Source organism: Lepidochelys olivacea (assembly GCF_965140295.1).
Source record: "Lepidochelys olivacea isolate rLepOli2 genome assembly, chromosome: 8".
Lineage (NCBI taxonomy): Eukaryota > Metazoa > Chordata > Testudines > Cheloniidae > Lepidochelys > Lepidochelys olivacea.
This window is the reverse complement of record NC_140418.1, coordinates 108,559,511-108,586,371: the sequence shown is the minus strand read 5'-3', so window position 1 is coordinate 108,586,371 and position 26,861 is coordinate 108,559,511. Positions and strand designations below refer to the sequence as shown.

General features: G+C 53.5%; 2 protein-coding genes across 6 annotated transcripts in view; one reads left to right on the top strand and one right to left on the bottom strand.

Annotated features, from left to right (window-relative positions):
* Positions 1-1,618: 1,618 nt before the first annotated feature.
* Positions 1,619-26,046, bottom strand: MED8 (mediator complex subunit 8). The gene is made up of 7 exons (XM_084636619.1): positions 25,923-26,046; positions 15,148-15,266; positions 11,441-11,585; positions 10,547-10,687; positions 10,043-10,124; positions 5,057-5,305; positions 1,619-2,127 (listed from the first exon to the last, which is right to left on the bottom strand). Exons 1-7 carry the CDS (start codon positions 25,926-25,928, stop codon positions 2,063-2,065), a joined length of 807 nt encoding a protein of 268 aa, XP_084492745.1. The 5' UTR covers positions 25,929-26,046; the 3' UTR covers positions 1,619-2,062.
* The window catches only part of SZT2 (SZT2 subunit of KICSTOR complex), a 71,707-nt gene continuing 70,787 nt past the window's right edge, over positions 25,942-26,861 (top strand). For 4 of the 5 annotated variants that reach the window (XM_084636617.1, XM_084636614.1, XM_084636618.1 and 1 more), the window contains exon 1: positions 25,942-26,041. In XM_084636617.1, the coding sequence (XP_084492743.1) occupies positions 26,012-26,041 (30 nt within the window). In that variant the 5' untranslated portion in view covers positions 25,942-26,011. The remainder of the gene's footprint in view (positions 26,042-26,861) is intronic. The other variant, XM_084636612.1, reaches the window with a different exon arrangement.

The following is a 26,861-nucleotide window of genomic DNA, read 5'->3' as shown; positions in this document are numbered from 1 at the left end:
GATAGGCCATGAAAGGCCTGGAAAGTGAAGACAAGCAGCTTATATTTATGTGATAGAGAAGCGGGAGCCAGTGTAGAGATGCAAAGAGAAGGGTGACATGGTCAAAGCAACAGGCTAGGAAAATTATCTTTGGAGCAGCGATCAGAATGGATATAAGCAGGGAAAGACGGCATTTGTTAAGGCCAGACAGAAGGATGTGGCAATAATCAAGAAAACTATGAGAACGTGGATGACAGTTTTAGCTCTCTGGGTGGACAGAAAAAGGCCTTATCTTAGCGATGTTATGCAGAAAGACTTGGCAAGATTAAAACATAGCCCAGATGCAAGGACTTAGACAGAGGTTTGAGTCGAAGATGATGCCCAGGTAATGGGCCCAAGTGACAGGCGGGCAGATGGCGTTGTCCACAGTGATCAAGTAAGCAGGTAGTGAGGAGGATACGGGGGGAAGGTCAGGAGCTGTTTTAGCCATGTTGAGCTTGAACTGATGGCTAGGCATCCATGAGGAGCTGTCAGAGACAGGCCAAGATTTTAGTCTGGACAGAAGGAGACATGCCTAGAGAAAAGGTAGATCTGAGAGTCATCAGCATCCAGCTGGTAGTTGAACTTGTATTTGTGATGAGATTACCCTGTACAGGTGTGTAGAGAGAGAAGAGGACCAAGGACAGAGCCCTATGGAGCCACCATATAACAGTGGGAGTGCAGATGAAGATCTCCCTCCAAAGGACATGTTGAATGTGTGACTAAAGACGTAGGAGGAGAACCAGGAGGGGACAAAATCACCAAAGCCCAGGGAGAACAGGATTTCCAAAAGAAGAACAGGTTATTAGAGACTATGGCAAGAGTGCTTTCAGTGGAGTGTAAGGGTGGAAGCCAGACTGGAGAGGGCCTGGGATGGAACTCCAGACAGCAAGTTCTACACTTTGTGTTAGGCAGGAGGACAGATGAGATGATCAACAGTGGTCCCTGCTGGCCTCGATTATCTATTATTTTAGACAGTGCATTCAATGAACTTTATAGATGGGAGGGAGATGGGGCAGTAGTTGGAGAGGCAAGTGGGGTCAAACGAGGGTTTTTTAATATAGGAAAGACTAAAGCATGTTTGTATTGTGAGAGGAAAGAGCACGAGGAGAGTGAGAAATTATGGAGAAGAGCAAAAATGGGTGCGAGGGAGATCAGGAGATGGGACGGGATCAAGGCAAGTAGAGGCATTAGAGGAGCGTAGATAAGAAACAGAGCATCTGTGCTTCTGTTCCTGCAGCTCCCTCTGCTATGACCCTCACAACATGGAATCTCAAAGGGTGGTACAGGGTTACTCATTTTCCCCTTGGATGGATTTTTTCATTCCAGCACTGGTGCCTGGGGAATAGCTATTGCGAGTTTTACAGTAAACAAAAATTCTTCTGCTCATGGCAGGGAGTGCTGTGTCCAGATGAAACCCAACAGCAACTCCTGGATTCAACCTCCGTATCAATATTCAATAGAGAACAAGATGCCATATAAATGGCCAGCTCCATGCCATGTTTACAGGCAGAACTGTTCTACAGCCATTCCCAAAGGGAAATGAGACTCAGGCTGCGAGGCTCCCTTGGACCTGACAAACAGACAGCAGTGGTCATGCTTGGCATAGTACATGGTCTTTATTCAATAATGGGAGGCAGGGGAAAGGGAGGAGGCAGTGCAACCTTCATGGACCTCCTTACACAAAAGCCAGGAGAAGAGTTTTCTCTGAAGCTGTTCAGGTTCTGCATTCGGATGAATGAAGCGTATGGACCCTTCCAGGCCAGACCAGGTGGGAGACAGGCTTTCCCTTGTCTGGGGAGCTCCTACCCCAAGCATGTGGCCACCAGCAGCTCCGCACAAACCCTCCAGCATTGAATAAAACCAGAGGAAGGAGACAGCCTGGAGCTCACAGGATGGGAGAGCCCACCCAGAAATCTCCCTGCTGGGGATTATGAGTGGAGGCTTGAGGGGATTTGACAGGCATGGAAGGAAATCCTGGAGTGGCAATTGGCAGGAAGAATGCTGGTGTTGTGTGGTCAGCCAGGACGAGGCTCCTCCCTGCTCATCTCTGGTATGGATGCATTGAGGCAGATTTGATGTTGGTTTTTATGCCACTGGGTATCTTACCTAGAGAAGAAAAAGGAGTTGTGAAGTCACTTGGTAAGAGAAATCGTCTGTACAGGAGAGCACCACCAAAACATCAGTGCAGAAACAGCCCTATTGGGAGCCATCCAGTCCCAACCCCAGGCTCCAGGGCAGGCTGGTTAGAACATAAGAACAGCCACACCAGGTCAGACCAATGGTCTATCTAGCTCAGTATGCTGTCTTCCAACAGTGGCCAATGCCAGGTGCTTCAGAGGGAATGAACAGAACAGGGCAATGATCAGGTGATCCTCTCCTGTCATCCAGTTCCAACTTCTGTCCCATCCTAAATAAATCCTTCCCCTCTTCTTCCTGGTTACACCCTCCATCACATGTTTGCAGGCATGTAGATTTGCTACCATTGCTCATTATTTTGGCCAAGCCATACATTATAATTTGCTCTGCTATAGCACTTTCCATTTCACAAGGATCTCAGAGCATTAATGACTAACACTAAACACTGTCTTCCTCAATGTTAATTTAGAGTTAAGGCTGCTGCTCAAAGGTGTTTTCCATCAATACTATCATTGCACATCCAGGAACTCACCAGTAGGCAGAGTTATATCCACACTACCCTCAATTAACACCTCCTTCCCCAAACATCATACCCACCACCCCTGGATTCTGTGGCAGCTTCAAGAATAATTTGGAAATTTGAGATTTTTAGTGAATTAAATAGGAGCATGAGTAATTCAATCAGCTCAGCTTTCCTTATGATTTTAATTCAGTTGTTTCTGGGCTGCCCTAAATTCAGTGTTGTGTGCTATAGAATTCTGTATTGACACTACATTGTCATTTCATTGCAGAAGCTGTGGGGGGAAGTGGCAGCTGGGCCTCCCACACCCTAGGAATGAGAGCATTTGGAGAAACACATTAACTGGAGGTTTCTGCTAACAGGACCAACCATGAAATCGCTAACAGTGCTGACATTTACATTGTCGTGGTTCATAATTATCACCCCACTGAGATAAATGAGGCCATTCTACCTCTCTGGGCCATTGTTTCAGGATGTTTGCTGACACCAGCAGACACCATTGCACTGGTTATGCTGGGTTATATTTCAAAGGATTCCTTCACAACTGTAAGGGCTAGAAATGTGTGTTTTGAATAAAGCTGAGTTTCTGGAGGACACTTACGCATCGCAAATCCATGGGCCTGGATCCTAACACCAAACTTAGCCAGAGTCTGCATCTACGTAACTTCCTTCTGCTTTGAGCATCCACAGCACTCACATTCTATTGCTCAGAGTCATGCCCATGGCGTGCCTTACCGCTGACTTCAGCATTTCTGGCTAGTAACCGACATGACAATCGAGGTCCAGACACCCCCCGGAGAGAATGGCAGTGAGCCACTGATTTACAGAACAAGAATACAGTATGCAAAGTATATTGAGTAAGATCTTGTATCACAGCTTGTCATGTTCTGAATGTGATGGCCATAATGAAATAAGTGTACAGACTGGTTATGAATCTAAGTATTTTTATATATAGAAAACTGTGCTAATAACTGGTACTACAACTTCAACTCCACCTCATAGCAGGGAGGGGCACCTCCTAAGGCAAGTGGCTCCATGTAATCGTCCATTGTCCAACCCAGGAACAGATAATGATGAATGATGAGAGTTAATAGGGAGACACTGAGACATCCCCAGCTATCACCTCAAGATGGAATTTCCCCACTCTGAATAACCACATGTCACCATAGTTTTGGGGGGACCCCTTTAAAAAGGAGGCTTTCATCCAGAAACTGAGGGACACCTCTAGGCAGGAAGCTGTCAGTGAATGCCAGATTCCACCCACAGCAGGGCACACACCGGGCAACTGTTCAGAGACAACAGGCAGCTTCTATTAGCAAAGGGATTTTATCGAACATGGAAATGTAAATCAAGTTTGCGTCTTTATGTTTATTTTCTGTGTAACTTGTTCATGCTGGATTCCCTGACTAGTTCATCTCTGAATCTCTGGCTTTTCTTGGAAATCCACTGATGTCAGCCATCTGAACGGTAGCTGCACAGCATTATGGACCCCAAGGTTACAGGGCAGGTGGAGACAGAACCCCATACCCATCTGGATGGTCCCCAAAACCTCACAACAGATCACAGACTTTTCAAGTAAAAACAAATCCATCACTGAGAGAGCTTAACTTCTCTGAGGTGGGAGTTAGGAAGGTGCAGAGGGTGGGGGGGTAGGGCCACACTCCCAGGGTGCTCACTCTCTGCTGGGAAGCAAATACAGACAGAAGACGCTAGCCTGCAGACTGCATGCATGGTCCCCAACAGGATGCTGTGCATTCTGACATGTCTGGTTGCAACATGCTGGGAAATGTCTTTATTAAAACAGGATTCTCGGTCATTCCCAGCAGAGTGGATGAGCGTGGGCCAGGAGTGGGCTTTAACCCATGTTAAAGATCCACAGAGATTAGTGTGTTTTGTGCTGAGGTGTGGGAATAAGCTCAGTTGCACTGAGGTGAAGCCTCATGTCTAGATTTCCCTTGTACTAAGAGAATATGGGTTCATTTCACCGTTTGTGTCCCTTTGTTGACTCCAGCTCTGAGTTGTTGTTTAATGGCAGTTTGGATCATATTGTGGGTTAACCTAGATCCCCAAGATACCGCAGTCTACTCAGCTACACCCTGGTGTCCCCCACAACTCCATGAGAGGTCTCCCTCAAAGCCAGGTCTCTCCAGCTCCATGCCACATATGCTCTGCTCTCCCTGCCCTCAGCCCCCATCTTGCCTCAAAGATGTCTCTCTCAAAGCCAGGTCTCCCCAGCTCCATACTGCGTATCCCTCTGCTCTCAGAGCCCGCTCTCCCCAACAGCACAGTGAACGTGGTGCTTGGGGTAGGACTGCTGGCCTTAATGTCCCTCTCTTCCCCCCCATACATCAAGCACTCTTAGGCATTCTTCTTATTTACCTGGCTGGCCTGCCTGTGACATCTGCACTCCTCCAAGCATAGGCTGCTGTTGGCTGGAAGCACCTGACATCTGGACCTGCTGGATGCCTGAAGCCCCTGCTATGATGGCACCGGCTCCTGGCTGACTTGCTTGGACAGGTCCCCCTGAGCCTGGAGGCCTCCGGTTCGACAGCCCTTTTCCAAACGCCACAGCTGCCACCAGTGCATTGGTATCAGCAGGGTTGAAAGTCTGCTTGTTCTGCCGTAAACCTGCAGGGAAAGAGAAGATTTCTGGAGCATTTCAACAGCCAAGTCCATTGGACAGTTCCCAGGAGGCAACCTGGGCTCACTACTGTCCTGCGTCTGTAACAATGAACTTGGCATGGATACCAGTAGATGAAATAGAATAAGGATGGGCCAGCATGCTAGCAGCACTCAGGAGACCGGGGCTCAATTCCCCCTCAAGGACTCCTTGTGTGACCTCGCTCAAGTCAGTCTCTGTGCCTCAGTTCCCAATCTGTAAAATGGGGACAAAAGCCCTGCCCTGCCTCACCGGGGTGCATGATGGTAAGTTCACTAAAGACCGTGAGGTGCTCAGACGCTATGGGACACCTACGATACATCCGTGAGGCTCCATGAAGGCCCCTTTCTCCGAGATGCCATGCTGTGGACTGGCAGGTAGCAATGGAATAAGATGCCACAGCCTTCCCAGACTGTTGGAAAACCAAACCTACTTTCCAGAACTGAACATACATGGTTTCAGGTAACAGGGCCGTGCTAGTCCATGTTGGCCACGGATACCAGAAATACCCAAGATCTGTTTTTAAAAACAGGAGGTTTCCTGTACAGATAGAGCACAGAACTTTAGAATTGAGACTCCTTATGGCACACAAAATGGTTATTTGCCTGTTCAGTACCTGCTGCCCTTCAAGATGTGTTGCACATGTCCATTCCCCTTCAGGGTGAGCATGTGTGTTCAAGTGCACCAAAGCCAGAGCTCTTTCCCCATAGCAGTACCCATCAAGCACCGCATGCACTGTCTGCGTGCTTGTGGTGTTAGCCAATGGAATAGAGGGGCAGAGCTGTCCTGACCTTCCCTCAGCTCCTTCTTACCGGAAACAGGAAGTTGGAGTCTAAGATAGAGGGGAGGAGGGTGGGTCATGGAATAGATGTGTCAATACAGCTCAAAGAACAACGGTTACAGAACAGGTGAGTAACTGGTTTTTTTTTCTTCTTTAAGTGGTTGCTCACGTCCATTCCACTTCAGGTGCAGTGCAGCAAGGAGGAGGGTTTCAGAGTCTATCTGAACAAGAACTGCAATACAGCTCGTCCAGATCTGGCATCTTCCCTTGGTGCTTGGAAAATAATACGACTCGGGTACATATTTTCACATGTCCAGGTTGAAGCCCTGCAAATGTCACTGATGGGTACCTTACCTAAGGAATGCAGCTGATGCTGCTTGAGCTCTTGTAGAAATGAAGGTTACTCACTTGTAACTGGAGTTCTTCAGGATGAACTCTGCATATTCCCACTCATGGGATATGTTGAGTGATTTGGGGCATGGCTAGCTCTTTATTGAAAAGGCTAGCCAACTTAGTCAATTTTATATATTGTCTTTAGGAAACTACAAAGGTTATTGAAATTCGCAGTGTTAAGAGGAAGCCAGACAACAAAGGTGCTGCCATCTGGGAACAGGTTATCCTAAGAGCTTCAATATCTTAGATCAGTGGAAATTATACCAGAGCTAAAACACAGAATGCAGCTGAGTGAAGCCAACATTTGTTTCCACTTGGGTACATACCTGCTAAACCACAGCACACATGCTACAATCCTCTGGCAGACCCTGCTCAGGGAAGAAGCTCAGACAGGCTTCACCAGTTTGGGATGCCTGCCTTCCCTTTGATAGTCTGCCCTGAGGTAAGCAGTAGGCACTCATAGCTGTGAGCAGTGTTCCCTCTAATTTTTCCCACCCATGTGAGGAATGAATTTTGTTATGTGCACCAATATGGAGGTGACATGTGACACATCACCGCCATATTGGTGCCCATAACAAAATTCATGTGGCGGGGTGGGGCCGAGGGATTCAGTGTGTGGGAGGGGGCTCAGGGCTGGGGCACAGGGTTGCGGTGCGGGGTGGGTGAGGGTTCCAGCTGGGGCCACGGGCTCTGGCGTGGGGCCGGGGATGAGGGGATTGGAGTGTGGGAGGCAGCTCAGGGCTAGGCATAAGGTTGGGGTGTGGGGGGTGCAGGCTCTGGGGTGGGGCCGGGGATGAGGGGTTTGGGGTGCAGGCTGCCTCGGGACTGTGGTGAACAGAGAGGACCCCCCCCAGCTCTCTCCCCACAGCAGCACCTGGGATGGGGGAGAGGGGTACCTCTCCCCGCCGCGGCGGCTCCAGCAGAGCTGGGCTGGGTTGGGTGAAGAGCACCTCTCCCCAGCCGTGGCAGCTCCCGAGGGGCTGGGCCAAGCCGGAGGAGGAGCTCCTCTCCCTGAAAGCTCCGGCAGCGTGGGGCCGGGCTGGAGAAGAGGCTGGATTGGGCGGGGGAGGGACTCCTCTCCACAGCCACTCTGGCGGGGCAGGACTGGACCAGGGGAGGGGCACCTCTCCCCAGCTGCAGCACTTCCGGTGGGCCTGGGCCGGGTGAAGGGCTCCTTTCGCCAGCAGCTCTGGAGGGGCTGGGCTGGGGGATCTGCACCTCCCTAAATAACCTGCTGCATGGCTGCACAGCTTACAGGGAACTTAGGTTGTGAGCCACTCCATACAGCACGACAAAGATTATGCGAGATACAACTGAGGTCGGAATCTGCAGCAGAGATACAGATTAAATTAGTCTTTCTTGGAGACCATGTAGGTGTCTTCGGAGGTGGAGCCAAGAAGTCAGATGATCTTCGTGAAGACTGATGCAAAGAATTAATTTAGTTTCTCTGCAATGGTCTTATCATCCTTTTACTTTGTTGTTTAGCCACAGTGGCACTTTTTTTGTTCTCTTACTAGGTTTTTTAATTTGGGGTACACATTTAAGTTGAGCCTCTATTATGGTGTCTTTAAAAAGTTTCCATGCAGCTTGCAGGGATTTCACTTTTAGCACTGTACCTTTTAATTTCTGTTTAACTAACTTCTCCATTTTTGTGTTGTCCCCCTTTCTTAAATTAAATGCTACAGTGTTGGGCTGCTGTGACGTTTTCCCCACCATAGGGATATTAAATTTAATTCTATTATGGTCACAATTACCAAGTGGCCCAGCTATATTCACCTCTTGGACCAGATCCTGTGCTCCACTTAGGACTAAACCATGATAGAAAGAACTGGAAGAGATGAAGTGCTCGATTTTGATGGATACTTTGGATTCTTTGGCTACTTTGCATTGGTCTCAGGAGGAGGAACAAGCCTTTATAACTATTAAACAAAACTTTGTCTGAAGGCCAAGAAAACCCTACAATTGGCTATTATGTTTTTAGGCTGTGGTTCCTTAGCTAACTTTGGACCCACACTGAATTCACAATCCAAGGAATCTGATGAATAACCTGAAATGGGAAATCTTTTCCAACTCCAAGATATGTTTCATCTTGGCTTTCTGTTTGTTTGAACTAATGTCCTCAGGTCCAACATGATGTCAGGGGGGTTAAGTCCTCTATCCTGAATGGTCTCAGTAGAGGGCTGTACCTTTCTTGCAACGGGGTCTGAAGGTTTAGCTACTGAATGCTTGGTTGCCTTGGAACTAGAGCTCAGTGCAGAGGTTGATGCCTTTGGCGTAATCAACTTCCTCACTCTGGAAATTCCTGGGGCTGATTCAGACCACCTGTTCTTTCCCTCAGATGATTTTGATACTCCCAATCCCAAAGGGGTAACAGTCAAAACTTCTTGTAATAAGAGGGCTTGAAATCTTTTGTCTCTCTTGCAGGACATGGGGAGTAAATGTGCAACAGACAGCATCACACGAAGAACGAGGTCTTTTCTCTAGGCATTTGAAGCCCCTGGTGTGGGCATCCGAAGCTGGGAAGACCATGGAACATAACGCACATCTTTCAAAGCCATGCTTCTTAGTCTTCGGCCCCACCATAGACACCTGTACTCTCATGAGATACTAAAACCTAGATTAATGCTATTTAACTATGAACTACTGGCTAACAAACTAAACTTACTAAACTGACTGACTATCCTAAGAGAATAAAAGCACTTATCAAAGCTATTACAGATCCACAAAATCTGGAGAAGGTCCATATCCATCCCAGCGCTGCATTTGGAAGGAAATGAGATGGTTGGGTGGTGCTGTCTCTTTGTGCTAATATTTTTGTTTCCCTTTTATCTAAACCAACCTAGTGCTGTGTTTGAATTGAAGTGATTGTTAACTCCAGTTAAAGTAGCAAACTGCAATTTTGTCTCTTTAGAGGAGCAACAAACTTGTCCCCGGACAGGGCTGGGCAGTTCAGACCAGACGGTTTTGAGGTGCTTTGGGGCGGTGGTGGTGGTGGTGGTGGGGGTTTTGAGGTCACCCTGCAAGTAGTAACCAAGGCCGGGGAAGACCAGGGTGTGGGCTGCTGTGCTGTAGGTGGGCTGCTGGAGTCAGATCGCTGCTACACATCTGCCTTGGTTAGATGGTAAGCCCTCTGAGGCAGAGAAAACCTATATTTTGGATCTTGGACAGCACCACTCACAGCATCAGCAAGGAAAAAACAAGAAATAGCAACCTGCATGGAGTGGTGCCAGAATGGCCCGAATGACATTCCTGATAGGATCAGAACTCACCTGAATGATGCTAGTTTGGATCAATTAGATTTCCCTACAGCACAGAATACATAATGCCTGGCACACAGGAAACCCATCTCAAACAGTCTGGATTCCTTTCTAAAAAATGGCTCTCCTGGCTCAGCCTCTCCTCCCACCACCCACCCCGAACTCTTCTCCCATAAGGCCCTTCTGCTCTCCTCAGGCCCTATGGTTTGTGTTCTACTTGACCTCTCAAGCCTTCCCCTTGGACTCTGTACCCCATCTCCACCCTAGTGCCATACCTCCACTCTCAGACTCTCGCTCCTCCTTGCTGATTTTCTCCAGCAGATTTGAGCACATTTTGTTCAGGCTCTGGATCTGTTTCTGCAAAGTGGAAATTATGAGAAAATGCAAGGACATCTCCAGCATGGTACAAGACAGCAAGGTGAGTGTATAAAACCTTTCTCAGTGGCTGTGTGACTGAATGCAGGCATTTAGGGGGCCTGGGTCCAAAAGAAGGTTGGCAGGGAACAGCCATGTGAATGACTGTGTACTCTTCATCTCTGCTGATCAAACAGCAATCCCTACAGAATGCGATGCACTTTAGGAGGAGGTGGAGCCCAATGGTCTGGGGCAGCTGGAGAAATCACAGAAGGGGAAAGGGAGAAGGGCCTAGAAGAAAAGCACATTACAACAAGGACAGAATGGCAGGGTGTAGCAACCCAGGAGCAAGACAGAGAAATGGGGAGCCTGCGCCTGTTCTCTGGGTTGAAGGTGGGTGCAGCACCTAGCTGTTCCTCCCCTACCTGTGCCACATCAGAGCTGATTCGAGTTGCATCTGTGATCAGCTGCTTCTCCTGCTCCTCCACCTCAGGGTCGGGCTTGGTACGGAGGTGGTCCGGCACCACCTCATGGCTGAAGACTGGCACACGCCCTTCTGTCTGTCGCTGGAACAATCAGAGAATCCATGCTCAGAGCCCAACCCTCCAGCAGAGCAGTCACACAACTGGAGCAAAGAACACAGGCTAGGAAGCTAGAGCTCTGGCTAACAATTTGCTGTTGAGCGATTTTGATCTACAAAGCATTAAATGGTTTGGGTCCTATCTAACTAGGTTCTTACACTACGCCTGTCCTCATAGTATCCAAACATTCTAGGGACTACCCGAGATCCCTCTTCTCTCCCAAGGCAATGCCTGCCATGACAGTCACATTTAGCTGGGATGCTTGTGCTAACAGCCCCCACATTTCAATATCGGGGGGCCTGGGGGTTCTTAGTTGCGTGTCTTGGACTGTGGAATTTACTTCCCTGTTGGTCAGTTAGTTGAGGACATGATGCAAGATGCAGACTTCTTCTGGAGAGAGCATGGCTGAGGCGAAGTTCCTGGACAGCCAGTGGGGAGGCCTGTCAGTACAGGGGATGCTCTCTCTAGGGGCCTTGGCTGCACGGTGACTGCATTTTCACAAAGTGGAGCAAGGACTACAGACTGTACCAAAGTGCAAGTTCGCAGGTGAAACGATTCCACACAGCAGCTCTGGGATGAGCCACCCCTCCCCCAAACGGTTCATCCCCCTCTTCCTTCTGTGGAAAGGCCGTGCGTGTTAAGCAGTAGGAGGTTGTAGGTGAGTTGGAGCTATTGCCTGAAGCACATTCCAGCGCTCCATGGGCATCTCTCAGCAGAGCAGAGCTGCCAGGTTCTTACCATGATCTCCTCATCACGGTCTGGAGATAGCACCAGGGGGATGATAACCTGGTTGCGCATTAGGGGTGTCTTCTCATGCTTCAGCACTTTGTTCAGCGTGTTCAACTGGCCTGAGAGCAGTGCAAAGCTGTCCAGTACTGAGGGCCTGGGAAGGGAAAGGGGATGAGCGAGACCTGGGAATGGATGCAGGAGACAGAAAGAGCTCTCTCACAGCTCAGCCTCAGTTCGTCATCCGCTCGTCTCTGCAAAACCCTCAGAGCCAGGGGCAGAGCAGGCTGGGGGAGGAAGGGTGGTCTCTGGTATTTGTGAAAGAAGCCTACTTCAAAGGCTCAAAGCAGGGACTAATAACTCCACCTCCCCCTGTATGATGCCATGGGTGGCGCCATTCCCAGCACCACTGGAAGGGAAAAGGGGAAGGAGGTGCCTGTAGGTTTTAAATTACATGCTATGACAAGATGGCCTTCAGATCTGTCTGCCCACACCAACAGAATTCCAATGGGAGGCGGGGACTGTGGGAACTGTGGGATAGCTACCCACAGTGCACCACTCCAACATTCAATGCTAGCCTTGGTACTGTGGACGCACTCCACCGAATTCACGCTCTTTAGTGGGGACACAGAAGACCGAATGTATAAAATAGCTTCTGAAAATTCTAATAGAATAATTTTGAAATAATTTCATACTGTAGACGTACCCCAAGAAACGTGGAACAAACAATTTACTTATCGTATAGTAAATGTGGGTTTTCAAGATGTCTTCTCCACGTGGGTCCCTCTCAAGGTCCTACTCAAGGAGCCATGCACACAGTTTCATGCATGAGGCCCAAGCGCATCTTGAGTAAGATCCACATGGACAAAGATTCAAAACAACAACTATGAGTTTTACTGCCACACACAGGGTGGGGCTGGGGGGGATGGCCAGGGTAAGCAGTGCAGTCAGGAAGAAAGATATAGTGGCCCTAATCAGGAGCAACAAAAGAATGAGATGGATGTGGTCTCTCTCAGATCTCAGTGCAATTCTGTCCCTGGCTGGGATTAAGGAGCTCAAGGCTCTGTTGAAGTTCCCGATTTAACAAAGATTTGGTATCAAGGAGTTGCAGGCCAGTGCTGAACCAAGGATGAAGCTCAGAACTGAGGATAGATCATACAAATCCTCATACATCCCCGCTGCTAGAACCCCTGTGGAGGATGACTCCTGGTGGTGTGGGCAGACAGATCTGAAGGCCATCTCTAGGCAGGGATAAAATCCAACTGGATCTTTCCTTTCAGTGAACTCTCAGAATCTGAGAATGTTGAGAAAGCTGGCTGCACTGAGGCCTGACCGGATCCACCTGTCTGTGCCTTTGCATAGTCATTCATAGATTCACAAATTCCAAGGCCAGAAGGGACCATTGTGATCATCTAGTCTGACCTCCTGTATAGCACAGGCCAGAGAACTTCCCCAAAATAATTCCTAGAACACGTCTTCTAGATAAATATCCAATCTCGATTTAAAAATTGCCAGTGACAGAGAATTGACCAAGACATTTGGTAAATTTTTTCAATGATTAAATACTCTCACTGTCAAAAATTTACACCTTATTTCCTGTCTGAATTTGGCTAGATTCAACTTCCAGCCATTGGATCATGTTCAACCTTTCTCAGCTAGACTGAAGAGCCCATTATTAAAATATTTTTTTCCCACGTACGTACTTATAGTCTGTAAATCAGCCCTTAACCACCTCTTTGTTAAGATAAATAGATTGAGCTATTTTAGTCTATCGCTATAAGGCAGGTTTTCTAATCCTTTATTCATTCTTGTGGCTCTTCTCTGACCCCTCTCCAATTTATCAACATCTTTCGTGAATTGTGGGCACAAGAACTAGACATAATATTCCAGCAGCGGTCACAACAGTGAAAAATATTGAGGAAAAATAAACTCTTTTACTCCTATTCGAGATTCCCCTGTTTATTCATCCCAGGATAACATTAGCTCTTTTGGCCACAGTACTGGGAGCTCATGTTCAAACGCTTATCCACCACGACATCCACATTTTTTTCAGAGTCATGGCTTCCCAGGATAGAGTCCCCCATCCTGTAAGTATGACCTACATTCCGTTCCCAGATGTATCCATTTAGCTGTATTAAAACACACATTATTTGTTTGTGCCCAGCTTAACCGGGAGATCCAAATCACTCTGAATCAGTGACCTGACCTCTTCATTATTTACAACTTCCCCTAATTTTTGTGTTATATGCAAACTTTATCAGTAATGTTGTGTTTTCCTCCAGCTCACAGATACAAATGTTAAATAGCATATGGCCAAAAACTAATCCCTGCGAGACACCACTGGAAACACATCCACTTGATGATGATTTACTATTACATTTTGAGACCTATCAGTTAGCCAGTTTTTAATCCATTTAATGTATGCCATGTTAATTTTATATCCTTCTAGTTTTTGTTTTTTTTTCAGACAAAATGGTATGCAGTACCAAGTCAAACACCTCACAGAAGTCTATCTATATTATATCAACACGCATCCCTTTATCAACCAAACTTGCAATCTCATCAAATAGAGATATTAAGTTAGTTTCCATAAACCCATGTTCATTGGGATCAGTTACACTGCCTTCCTTTAATTCTTTATCAATCAAGTCCTATATCAGCTGTTCCATTATCCTGCCCATGACTGATGTCCTGGAAATGCTCCTTCCTTTCCTTGGGGGTGGACATTCCTTTCCATAAGGACTCACGCACAAGACAAGGTCACATTTCAGAACACATGCAGCACTGAGCTGTGTAGGGTAATTCTATTCTACACTGTGTCCATCACCATGGCAACGGAATGTGTAAAATGTGGCCATTTTTAGAAGTGGGAAAAGTGGGGAGTTCACCGCCCCGAACTCAGAAACACCAGCGTGGATTGTGGTCAAACTCTCCTATGAAGTTAATCTCTGGGCAAAGACCAAATCTTGAAAATTTCAATCCCGAAGTTGAATTTTCACAGCTGAAAAGTCATGACAGCATATAGGGAGAGATGTGTGTCCCTCAAGTACTTCAATGCTATGGTGATAGGCGCTGCATAAAAACCCTAGAACAAAGACCCAAACCGAGATTTAGAAATCAATTGCAACCCTGGACTAACGAGCAAGGAAACCACCCACATTAGATCAGATAATAGAACCAGACCATTTCTAGAGTGGAGAATATCATGCACAACTATCCCTACATTCCCCAGAAGTTCTCTGGCTTGTGCTATACAAGAGGTCTGACTAGATGATCACAGTGGTTCCTTCTGGCCTTAGAATCTATACAGAGCAAGGGAGGGTCCCCGCTTACTCCATTCATGACTGGTCCTGAAGCACAGTTTGCTCAGGAGCCAACACAAGGAGCAGGCACCTCTGTAGTTTGCACTTCTTCTACAAGGCTTGTGGCTGCTTCTTTGTTCAGAAGATCATCTGCCAAACCCAGTGTGTGGGCACCTCCCCTCCAAAATCACTTGACCGCCATGTGGCAACACCTGCAATTGCTAGCATGAAAAGTTAGTATTAAGAAAAGATTTTTTGGGTGGGGATTCTTTTCATGGGATTTAGCAGCTGGAAATAAGGGCCACGAGTATAGTCAGGCTTCTGTGAACCCCAGCAAGCAGAATGTAGAGCACATCTTGCACAACAGGACAGATTAGCCGTGACACCCCGCACTCACAAACATGCACACCCTCTTACCAGGTGAGTCGGTCATACTCATTCTCTAGCTTATAGATGAAGCTGACCAAGGAATTCTTCAGGTCAGCCACCTGGCTAATAAGCGCCTCCAGGGACAATTCGAGCTGCTTCTCCTCCCTCTGCAGAAAGCGGGAAAGAGAAGGGTTAGGACAAGGCCTAGTGCTCTCCTCAGCCCCAGAAATGCACTGAGGTCACCAGACACAAACTCATATGCATCGCCCCACTCCCCCTTAACGGATAGAACAATACCACTCTTCCAGGAGAGAACCGTGTTTGAGATAAAATGCTTGGGGTTTCTTCTGTCACAGTCCCATTTCCCTTTGGCCAGGAACTCAGTCTCGTGCAGCTCACAAGGCAGTTGGTTTCCTGCATTTCCTAAGCACCACTAGACCCGACCCCCATACCCACCTGAGACTCAGGTACCAGCCTCTTTCCCTCACCCTCTGCCTTTGGTCTCTGACTGACCACATGTCATTTCCAGCTGCCATGGAACCTGTAGGCTCCCATGTTTCATCTGCCATTTTTAATTTGCAGCTGGTGCTCTGACACTGTGGTGATTAGTGTCATATAACACCTAGACCCACAAACAGAGTTGACTACTGCCTTTCATCTCAAAGTGTTTCATACCTACATAGAGCCATCTCACTGACATCCTCTGGGATGGAGGGTGGCAGTCAACGGGGGCACAGCATGCCACCTAACAGATGGGTGGGTATCTGCAGCCTAGGAAGCTGGGTCAAACACTGGACTCTTACGAAAAGTACTCTAGGATGTTACTTACACAGTAGCAGAGTTGCACAAAATTCTTTATGAAACACAGTTGGACTAGGTCCCTGCCCCACTAATTTACCAGTGTAAACCACAAAGAGAATAATAATACACCAAGGAGGGTGGGAGAGAGCAACCAAACAATGGGAAGGGAATGCTGATTGGGAAAGCAGATCATGAAACAGTCATTTTACAGGCATCCACCCATGGCTCTCACCACACCCTTCCTGTTTCAGAGCAACCATCCTTCTCCATTCCTCAACCCTTCCCCACACTGGGTCCATCTCCCCATCCTGGTTACCATCACCCCTGTACGGTTCCAACCAGCTCTACTCACTCCTCTTCCCATTCCAATCTACCACTCCTCCCACCACCACAAATCCAGATCCCACATCCACATCCTTCTCTGCCACCTCCTCCTCCTCACCTCTGCTGACATTTGCACCAGCCCTGGTCCTCCCTCCATCCCTACCCGCTCCACCTGCCACACACATGCCCACCATCATCTCTGCCCCCTCATTGCACTATTCCCAACCTGACATCCATTCTCCTCCACCCTCATGCCCTTCCCTGTGTCCCTTTGGAACACCACGCCATTTCTAAAAAGATCACAGCCATCCACAGACTCTTCATATCTCCCTCCTACCAGCTCCTGGTTCTCACCAAGACCGGGATCCCTTTGCCTCATCCAGCCTTTGCAGCTTCCCTCTTACTGAGGCCCCTCCTTCTCTTACATTTCCCACCCTGGAACAGACCGTAGTGGAAGCGCTGGATGTCTCCCCTCCTGCTCCTACAGCTTCCACCCTCTCCCTCTTCCCCTACCTCGAACAGCACTGTATCTGACTCTTCTCTCCTCTCCCACTCCACGTTGCTCTCATCTACCATCCACTTAGCTCCTCCCCATCAGCCTTCCTCTCAGATCTCGACGACTGGCTCTCCTTCCTCTCCTCGCAATCTCCCACATTCATCCTCAATGACTTCAACGTCCACGTTGATAACCCATCCAACCTCTCAGCTGCACATTTTCTTACCCTTCATTCGACCTGCAGCCCTGGCTCAACTCTTGCACTTGACTCGGACTTCACCAAGCACTGCTCTCTCTAATTGCTGTGTTCCCTCTCTCTCACCGTCACCTGCCCTCTTACAGCACCACCAATCAGCCCCTGCCCTGGAACTCGCCTTTTCTGTTTGCCTCCAGTCCATCAGCGCTTCTCTGCTCTCAACCCTCTCCCCCCATTTCTAGGATTGTTGATTCATTCCACGCTTCTCTCACCTCCACCCTTGATTCTTTTGACCCTCTCTCTCATCACAAGGTCCACTTTGCCAATCCCCAGCCTTGGCTCACCCCCAACACCTGTTTCCTCTGTGTCCGCTCTCACACTGCAGAGCATCTCTTATGGACGAGCAGGCTAACTTCCTCCATTACAAATCTGTTCTCACCCGTTTCAGTTCTGCCAGCTTCCTAGCTAAACAACACTACTTCTTCAATGTCCCTGATTCCTATGGCTGCAATGCCAACTGCCTTTTCACCGTCTCCGACTCAGGCTTTGTCTACACTAGCACTTCTGTTGACAAAACTTTTGTGGGTCGGGATATGAAAAAACACCCCCCTGACTGAGCTAAGTGTTACGGACAAAAGCACCAGTGTGGACAGCACTATGTTGGCAGGAGACACTCTCCCGCTGACATCGCTACCACTGCTCGTGGGGGGTGGCTCAACTCTGCCAGCGGTCTCCTGCCGGCGTAGAGCGGCTGCACAGGAGCTCTCACACTGGCACAGCTGCAGCGGTGTAGCTGTGCCGCTGGAAGGTCCGTAGTGCAGACGTGGCCCAACTCTCCAAACATATCCCTTCTCCTGCCACGGGATCTCACCGATTTGGTTGACAAAATACGACGTAACATTTCCCCTCCCCTCGGCTTGCCTTTCCCTTCACCCTCCCCCTCCAACATCTCTCCTTCTGCACTGTCACACATACAGAAGTGTCTCATCTGCTCTCTTCCTCGAACCCCTCCACTTGCTCCAGTGAACCAATCTCCTGATCTCCCTCACTGCCCACTCTGATCCCCACCCTCACTTTTCTCCTTAACCTCTCATTATTCTCGGGCTCTTTCCTCTCTCACAATACAAGCAAGCTTTAGTCTCTCCCATCTTAAAAAAACCAAACCACCTATAACCTCACTTGCCTCTCCAACTACTTCCCCATCTCCTAGCTCATTGAACATGCTGTCTACAGTCACTGTCTGAGCTCTTCTCCTCCAATTCCATTTTAGACCCTCTCCGATCTGGCTTCCACCCCTTGCGCTCCACTGAAATCACTCTCACCAAGTCTCTAACGATCTCTTCCTAGTCAAAGCTCAGAATCAGTCTCCATCCTCATCCTCCTTGACCTGACAACTGCCTATGACACAGTCAACCATACCCTTCTCCTTGAAATCTTGTTCTCCCTTGGTTTCCATGATTTGGCCCTCTTCTGGTTCTCCTTCTAAGTCTCTAATCACACCTTCAGTGTGACCTCATCTGCTCTCCAAACTTCTGCCATTTTTCACAGGGCTCTGTCTTGGATCCGCTTTTCTTCTCACCTTATCTTTGGGTAATCTCATCTGCAAACTGAAATTCAACCACCATCTCTATGCAGATGACTCACAGATCTACCTGTCTGCTCTATCCTTCTGAAAATCTGTCTCTCTCATATCTCCTTGTGGATGTTTAGTGGCCAGCTTAAGGTCAACATGGCTAAAACAGAGCTCTTCCTCTTTCTCCCCCATCTCTTCTTGATCACTATGGACCACCCTGTGGACAACGCCACCATCCTGCCTGCCACTTGGGCCTGGAAACCTGGGTCTCATCTTCCACTCGGACCACTCTCTAGGTCCTTACATCCAAGTTCTTTCTAAATCTTGCAGTCTTTTTGCTTAACATCTGTCAGAGATGGACTGTCGTACCCCTCCACACAAGTAAAATTCTCATCCAGGCTATCACCATTTCACATCACGATTACTGTAGCATCCTTCTCTCTGGCTGTTACAAATGCAATCTTGCCCTGCTCACATTCATTCAAAATGCTGCTGCAGAGATCATTTTTGTAGCCAGTTGTTTGACCATATCACCCCCCTCTTCGCATCTCTCTCCTGGCTCCCTCTTCTCTATTCCGTCAAACATAAGCTGCTTGTCTTCACTTTCAAGGCCCTTTGTGGTCTGTCCGTACCTTGCCTATCTGTGGAACTCTTTGCCAGAGGATGTTGTGAAGGCCAAGACTATAACAGATTCAAAAAGCACTAGATAAGTTCATGGAGGACAAGTCCATCAATGGCTATTAGCCTGGATGGGCAGGGATGGTGTCCCTAGCTTCTGTTTGCCAGAAGTTGGGAATGGGTAACGGGATGGATCACTTGATGATTCCTTGTTCTGTTCATTCCCTCTGGGGCACCTGGCATTGGCCACTGTTGGAAGACAAGATACCGGGCTAGATGGACCTTTGGTCTAACCTAGTATGGCTGTTCTTATGAAGAAGCTCCCTGTAAACATATGTAAAACTCATTACCCTTTTTCAAACTATCCTTTTCCACAAGGCCTACAAAACACTAGACAACACTTATGCTGTTGGCGCGCAGAGACCATTGCCCAGCATACCGATCAGCACTGTCTCATTGTGCTCCCCCACGTGTCTGTTGTCTTGTATTTATAATGTAAACTATTTGCAGCAGGGATTGTCTTTTTGTTCTGTGTCAGTACAGCATCTTGCACAGTGGGGTCCTGGCCCATAACTAGACCTCCTAGGCAGTACAGTAATCATAGAATATCAGGGTTGGAAGGGACCTCAGGAGGTCATCTAGTCCAACCCCCTGCTCAAAGCAGGACCAATCCCCAATTTTTGCCCCAGATCCCTAAATGGCCGCCTCAAGGATTGAACTCACAACCCTGGGTTTAGCAGGCCAATGCTCAAACCACTGAGCTATGCCTCCCACCCCCCCGGAATAATAAATAAATAAAGCAGTCTGTTTGACCTATCCCATATTTTGTGATAGGTTTTTGCTTTTTTAAATGATCAGACATTTCAGTGAAGACCTTGACAGGGATCTTCAATGTTCATGCCAACATGACAAGACTGTATTTTAAATGGCTATGTTCAAGAAGGTTTCACACTCAACTCGATAGTATTTCTCCCTCTGTCACATTATATCTCTTGAACACCACATTCAGGCATTAAGGGTCAGAACCTTATTGATTTGGGGGAAACTGGAAAATGGTGAAAATGGGAGACACAGGAAGCCCCAGCCTACTCTTCAGCACAGCCCCAGTTCCAGGTACCTCTGTAGTTATACAGAGATCAAAGTAGTTTCATAGATTCGAAGACCAGAATGGATAATTGTGATCTTCTAGTCTGACTTTGTGCATAACACAGGTCAGAGAACTGCCCCAAAATAATGTCTAGAGAATACCTTCTAGAAAAACATCCAACCTTGAAGTAAAAACTGAAGCGATGGAAAATCCACCACAACCCTTCACAAGTTGTTCTAATGGTTAGTTACTTTCACTGTTAAAAATTTACACCTTATAGCCAGTCTGAATTTGTCTAGCTTCATCTTCCAGACATTGGATCATGATATAACTTTCTCTGCTAGACGAACGGCCAATTATTAAACATCTGTTCTCCATATAGGTACTTATAGACTGTAACCCAGTCACCCCTTAATCTTCTCTTTATTAGGCTATATAGATAGACCCTCGAGTCTATCACTACAAGGCATCAACTGGATACGGCCATTGTTTTGATTTCAAATATGTCACCCTAGTTTCCCCTTGTTAAAAAGACATATGGGTATGCCACGTATTTAGACAACCTTTGTAACAACACACTAAGGAGTGCCTTTACAGTTCTCTGTTTCTAATCCATGCAGACTGCTTACTTCGAAAGAACGGAAAAATATAATCGTCTCTGTCCATGCGGTTTAGGACATGCAGAAGACCTACGCCATGATTTATTACGCTGTCATTTATACTGCCATTTTAGGTCAAAATGGCTTTCTGTGTTTTTGTCCTGGGGGCCTTTTTCTATGGCCTCTCAAAAACCAGAATATTTTTTGGGAGCTGACAATGTGTGTGTGTGATTCAAAGCAGTTGCCCTATTTGCATGGTCAGGCACTAAAATAAGGAAAAGGCAAGCAGATTAACAGGGTGTGTTCTTTTTAATCTGCAGTTACAATATTTTATAATGTGGGATGTAGTTTGAAGTTTTATGGTTTGCACAGTGGCCCAAGGCTAAGTCACCGTCCATACACTATGTTTGCTACCCCTGCAAGGATGTTTGCTGATCTTCTTCATGGCTCTTCTCTAAACCCTCCTGGATTTATCAGATCCCTTCTCGAGCTGCAGGCCCCAGATGGGGCAGGGGCTGCTGGCAGAGGGCCCCAAAGCTGGATGGAGGTGAAGTAACCACTCTGCTCCTATCGCAGCCCCCCAGCCACTCCCCACACCCGTATCACACAGCCCCCCGCCCCGCCCCCATCTCACAGAGACCCCCAGCCACTCCCCCCGTCTCACACGGTCCCCTGCCCTGCATCTCAGAGACCCCCAGCCACTCCCCAGCCCCTGTGTCACACAGCCCCCCAGCCACGCCACGCCCCCGCATCACACAGCCCCCCAGACACTCCCCACCCCGTCTCACACGGCCCCCCGCTCCGCCCCCATCTCACAGAGACCCCCAGCCACTTCCCACCCCCGTCTCACACAGCCCCCCAGCCACTCCCCGCCCTCGCATCACATGCCCCCCTGCCCCGCATCACACGGCCCCCCAGCCACTCCCCACCCCCATCTCACACGGCCCCCCAGCCAGTCCCCGCCCCCTGTCTCACACGGCCCCCCAGCCACTCCCCGCCCCCCCGTCTCACACGGCCCCCCAGCCAGTCCCCGCCCTGCATCACACGGCCCCCCAGCCAGTCCCCGCCCTCGCATCACATGCCCCCCTGCCCCGCATCACACGGCCCCCCAGCCACTCCCCACCCCCATATCACACGGCCCCCCAGCCAGTCCCCGCCCCCTGTCTCACACGGCCCCCCAGCCACTCCCCGCCCCCCCGTCTCACACAGCCCCCCAGCCAGTCCCCACCCCCGTCTCACACAGCCCCCCAGCCAGTCCCCGCCCTGCATCACACGGCCCCCCAGCCACTGCTCACCCCCGTCTCACACAGCCCCCCAGCCAGTCCCCGCCCCGCCTCACAGAGACCCCCAGCTACGCCCCGCCCCCTGTCTCACATGGCCCCCCAGCCACTCCCCACCCCCGTCTCACACGGCCCCCCGCTCCACCCCCATCTCACAGAGACCCCCAGCCACACCCCACCCCCATCTCACACAGCCCCCCAGCCAGTCCCCGCCCTCGCATCACACGGCCCCCCAGCCAGTCCCCGCCCCCCCGTCTCACACGGCCCCCCAGCCAGTCCCCGCCCTGCCTCACAGAGACCCCCAGCTACGCCCCGCCCCGTCTCACACGGCCCCCCAGCCACTCCCCGCCCTCGCATCACATGCCCCCCTGCCCCGCATCACACGGCCCCCCAGCCACTCCCCACCCCCATCTCACACGGCCCCCCAGCCAGTCCCCGCCCCCTGTCTCACACGGCCCCCCAGCCACTCCCCGCCCCCCCGTCTCACACAGCCCCCCAGCCAGTCCCCGCCCTCGCATCACACGGCCCCCCAGCCACTCCCCACCCCCGTCTCACACGGCCCCCCAGCCACTCCCCGCCCCCCCGTCTCACACGGCCCCCAAGCCAGTCCCCGCCCTCGCATCACACGGCCCCCCAGCCACTCCCCACCCCCGTCTCACACGGCCCCCCAGCCACTCCCCGCCCCCCCGTCTCACACAGCCCCCCAGCCAGTCCCCGCCCTGCATCACACGGCCCCCCAGCCACTGCTCACCCCCGTCTCACACAGCCCCCCAGCCAGTCCCCGCCCCGCCTCACAGAGACCCCCAGCTACGCCCCGCCCCCTGTCTCACACGGCCCCCCAGCCACTCCCCACCCCCGTCTCACACGGCCCCCCGCTCCACCCCCATCTCACAGAGACCCCCAGCCACACCCCGCCCCCATCTCACACAGCCCCCCAGCCAGTCCCCGCCCCCCCCGTCTCACACGGCCCCCCAGCCAGTCCCCGCCCTGCCTCACAGAGACCCCCAGCTACGCCCCGCCCCGTCTCACACGGCCCCCCAGCCACTCCCCACCCCCGTCTCACACGGCCCCCCGCTCCACCCCCATCTCACAGAGACCCCCAGCCACACCCCACCCCCATCTCACACAGCCCCCCAGCCACTCCCCGCCCTCGCATCACATGCCCCCCTGCCCCGCATCACACGGCCCCCCAGCCACTCCCCACCCCCATCTCACACGGCCCCCCAGCCAGTCCCTGCCCCCTGTCTCACACGGCCCCCCAGCCACTCCCCGCCCCCCCGTCTCACACAGCCCCCCAGCCAGTCCCTGCCCTCGCATCACACGGCCCCCCAGCCACTCCCCACCCCCGTCTCACACGGCCCCCCAGCCACTCCCCGCCCCCCCGTCTCACACGGCCCCCCAGCCAGTCCCCGCCCTCGCATCACACGGCCCCCCAGCCACTCCCCACCCCCGTCTCACACGGCCCCCCAGCCACTCCCCGCCCCCCCGTCTCACACAGCCCCCCAGCCAGTCCCCGCCCTGCATCACACGGCCCCCCAGCCACTGCTCAGCCCCTTCTCACACAGCCCCCCAGCCAGTCCCCGCCCCCCCGTCTCACACGGCCCCCCAGCCACTCCCCACCCCCGTCTCACACGGCCCCCCAGCCAGTCCCCGCCCTGCATCACACGGCCCCCCAGCCATTCCCCGCCCCCCCCGTCTCACATGGCCCCCCAGCCAGTCCCCGCCCTGCCTCACAGAGACCCCCAGCTACGCCCCGCCCCGTCTCACACGGCCCCCCAGCCACTCCCCACCCCCGTCTCACACGGCCCCCCGCTCCACCCCCATCTCACAGAGACCCCCAGCCACACCCCACCCCCATCTCACACAGCCCCCCAGCCACTCCCCGCCCTCGCATCACATGCCCCCCTGCCCCGCATCACACGGCCCCCCAGCCACTCCCCACCCCCATCTCACACGGCCCCCCAGCCAGTCCCTGCCCCCTGTCTCACATGGCCCCCCAGCCACTCCCCGCCCCCCCGTCTCACACGGCCCCCCAGCCACTCCCCGCCCCCCCGTCTCACACAGCCCCCCAGCCACTCCCCGCCCTCGCATCACACGGCCCCCCAGCCACTCCCCACCCCCGTCTCACACGGCCCCCCAGCCACTCCCCGCCCCCCCGTCTCACACGGCCCCCCAGCCACTCCCCGCCCCCCCGTCTCACACGGCCCCCCAGCCACTCCCCGCCCCCCCGTCTCACACGGCCCCCCAGCCACTCCCCACCCCCGTCTCACACAGCCCCCCAGCCAGTCCCCGCCCTCGCATCACACAGCCCCCCAGCCAGTCCCTGCCCCCTGTCTCACACAGCCCCCCAGCCACTGCTCACCCCCGTCTCACACGGCCCCCCAGCCAGTCCCCGCCCTGCCTCACAGAGACCCCCAGCTACGCCCCGCCCCCTGTCTCACATGGCCCCCCAGCCACTCCCCACCCCCGTCTCACACGGCCCCCCGCTCCACCCCCATCTCACAGAGACCCCCAGCCACACCCCACCCCCATCTCACACAGCCCCCCAGCCAGTCCCCGCCCTCGCATCACACGGCCCCCCAGCCAGTCCCCGCCCCCCCGTCTCACACGGCCCCCCAGCCAGTCCCCGCCCTGCCTCACAGAGACCCCCAGCTACGCCCCGCCCCGTCTCACACGGCCCCCCAGCCACTCCCCACCCCCGTCTCACACGGCCCCCTGCTCCACCCCCATCTCACAGAGACCCCCAGCTACGCCCCGCCCCCATCTCACACAGCCCCCCAGCCACTCCCCACCCCCGTCTCACACGGCCCCCTGCTCCACCCCCATCTCACAGAGACCCCCAGCTACGCCCCGCCCCCATCTCACACAGCCCCCCAGCCAGTCCCCGCCCTCGCATCACACAGCCCCCCAGCCAGTCCCTGCCCCCTGTCTCACATGGACCCCCAGCCACTCCCCGCCCCCCCGTCTCACACGGCCCCCCAGCCAGTCCCTGCCCCCTGTCTCACACGGCCCCCCAGCCAGTCCCCGCCCCCCCCGTCTCACACGGCCCCCCAGCCAGTCCCTGCCCCCTGTCTCACACGGCCCCCCAGCCAGTCCCCGCCCCCCCGTCTCACACGGCCCCCCAGCCAGTCCCCGCCCCCCCCGTCTCACACGGCCCCCCAGCCAGTCCCCGCCCCCCCGTCTCACACGGCCCCCCAGCCAGTCCCCGCCCTGCCTCACAGAGACCCCCAGTTACGCCCCGCCCCGTCTCACACGGCCCCCCAGCCACTCCCCACCCCCGTGTCACACGGCCCCCCGCTCCACCCCCATCTCACAGAGACCCCCAGCCACACCCCACCCCCATCTCACACAGCCCCCCAGCCACTCCCCGCCCTCGCATCACATGCCCCCCTGCCCCGCATCACACGGCCCCCCAGCCACTCCCCACCCCCATCTCACACGGCCCCCCAGCCAGTCCCCGCCCCCCCGTCTCACACGGCCCCCCAGCCACTCCCCACCCCCGTCTCACACAGCCCCCCAGCCAGTCCCTGCCCCCTGTCTCACACGGCCCCCCAGCCAGTCCCCACCCCCGTCTCACACGGCCCCCTGCTCCACCCCCATCTCACAGAGACCCCCAGCCAGTCCCCGCCCTCGCATCACACAGCCCCCCAGCCAGTCCCCACCCCCGTCTCACACGGCCCCCCAGCCACTCCCCGCCCTGCCTCACAGAGACCCCCAGCTACGCCCCGCCCCCCCCGTCTCACACGGCCCCCCAGCCACGCCCCGCCCCCCGAGGCCGGGCTGCCCCCCGCGGCCGCCTGGGGCGGGCACCAGCCCCCACCTGAGACCCGCCCCCAGCGCCCCGCGCACCTGCATGGCGGCGCCGGCGGCTCCGCGCAGGGGGCCTGGCTCGGCTCCCTTCCGCTTCCGGGTCACGGGGGGTCACGGGCGGGGCGGACATGGCGGCCGCCGAGCGAGGGGCCTCTGAGGTACCCGCCCCTGCTCCCCGCCCGCCGCCCCCTGCGGGCCATGGGGGGGGCTGGGCTGGGGGAAGGGGCCGGGCCGGGCCGGGCCTGGCGCTGGGCTGGGGGAAGGGGCAGGGGCAGGGGAAGGGGCTGGGCTGGGCTGGGGCTGGGCCTGGTGCTGGGAGGGGGGCAGGGGAAGGGGCTGGGCCGGGTCTGGCCCTGGGCTGGGGGAAGGGGCCGGGCCGGGCTGGGATGGGCCGGGCCGGGCCTGGTGCTGGGAGGGGGGCAGGGGAAGGGGCCGGGCCGGGTCTGGCCCTGGGCTGGGGGAAGGGGCCGGGCCGGGCTGGGATGGGCCGGGCCGGGCCTGGTGCTGGGAGGGGGGCAGGGGAAGGGGCCGGGCCGGGTCTGGCCCTGGGCTGGGGGAAGGGGCCGGGCCGGGCTGGGATGGGCCGGGCCGGGCCTGGTGCTGGGAGGGGGGCAGGGGAAGGGGCTGGGCCGGGTCTGGCCCTGGGCTGGGGGAAGGGGCCGGGCCGGGCTGGGATGGGCCGGGCCGGGCCTGGTGCTGGGAGGGGGGCAGGGGAAGGGGCCGGGCCGGGCCTGGCCCTGGGCTGGGGGAAGGGGCCGGGCTGGGATGGGCTGGGCCGGGCCGGGCCTGGTGCTGGGAGGGGGGAAGGGGCCGGGCCGGGCCTGGTGCTGGGAGGGGGGAAGGGGCCGGGCCGGGCCTGGTGCTGGGCGGGAAGCTTGGTCAGGGGGAGGTGGGCTGGGGCCTGAGGTCTGAGCTGATGCTGTGGAGGGGGAGGGGTTGGCGCTGGGTCTGGCTGCAGGTTTGGCGGGGACAGCCTGT

Excerpts from the sequence above, each read along its gene's own strand:
- MED8 (XM_084636619.1), bottom strand. Across the intron at positions 11,586-15,147 it reads GAGTATGACCGACTCACCTG|GCCCTCAGTACTGGACAGCT; the intron begins GTAAGAGGGTGT and ends TTCCCTTCCCAG. Across the intron at positions 10,125-10,546 it reads TCAGCTCTGATGTGGCACAG|AAACAGATCCAGAGCCTGAA; the intron begins GTAGGGGAGGAA and ends TCCACTTTGCAG.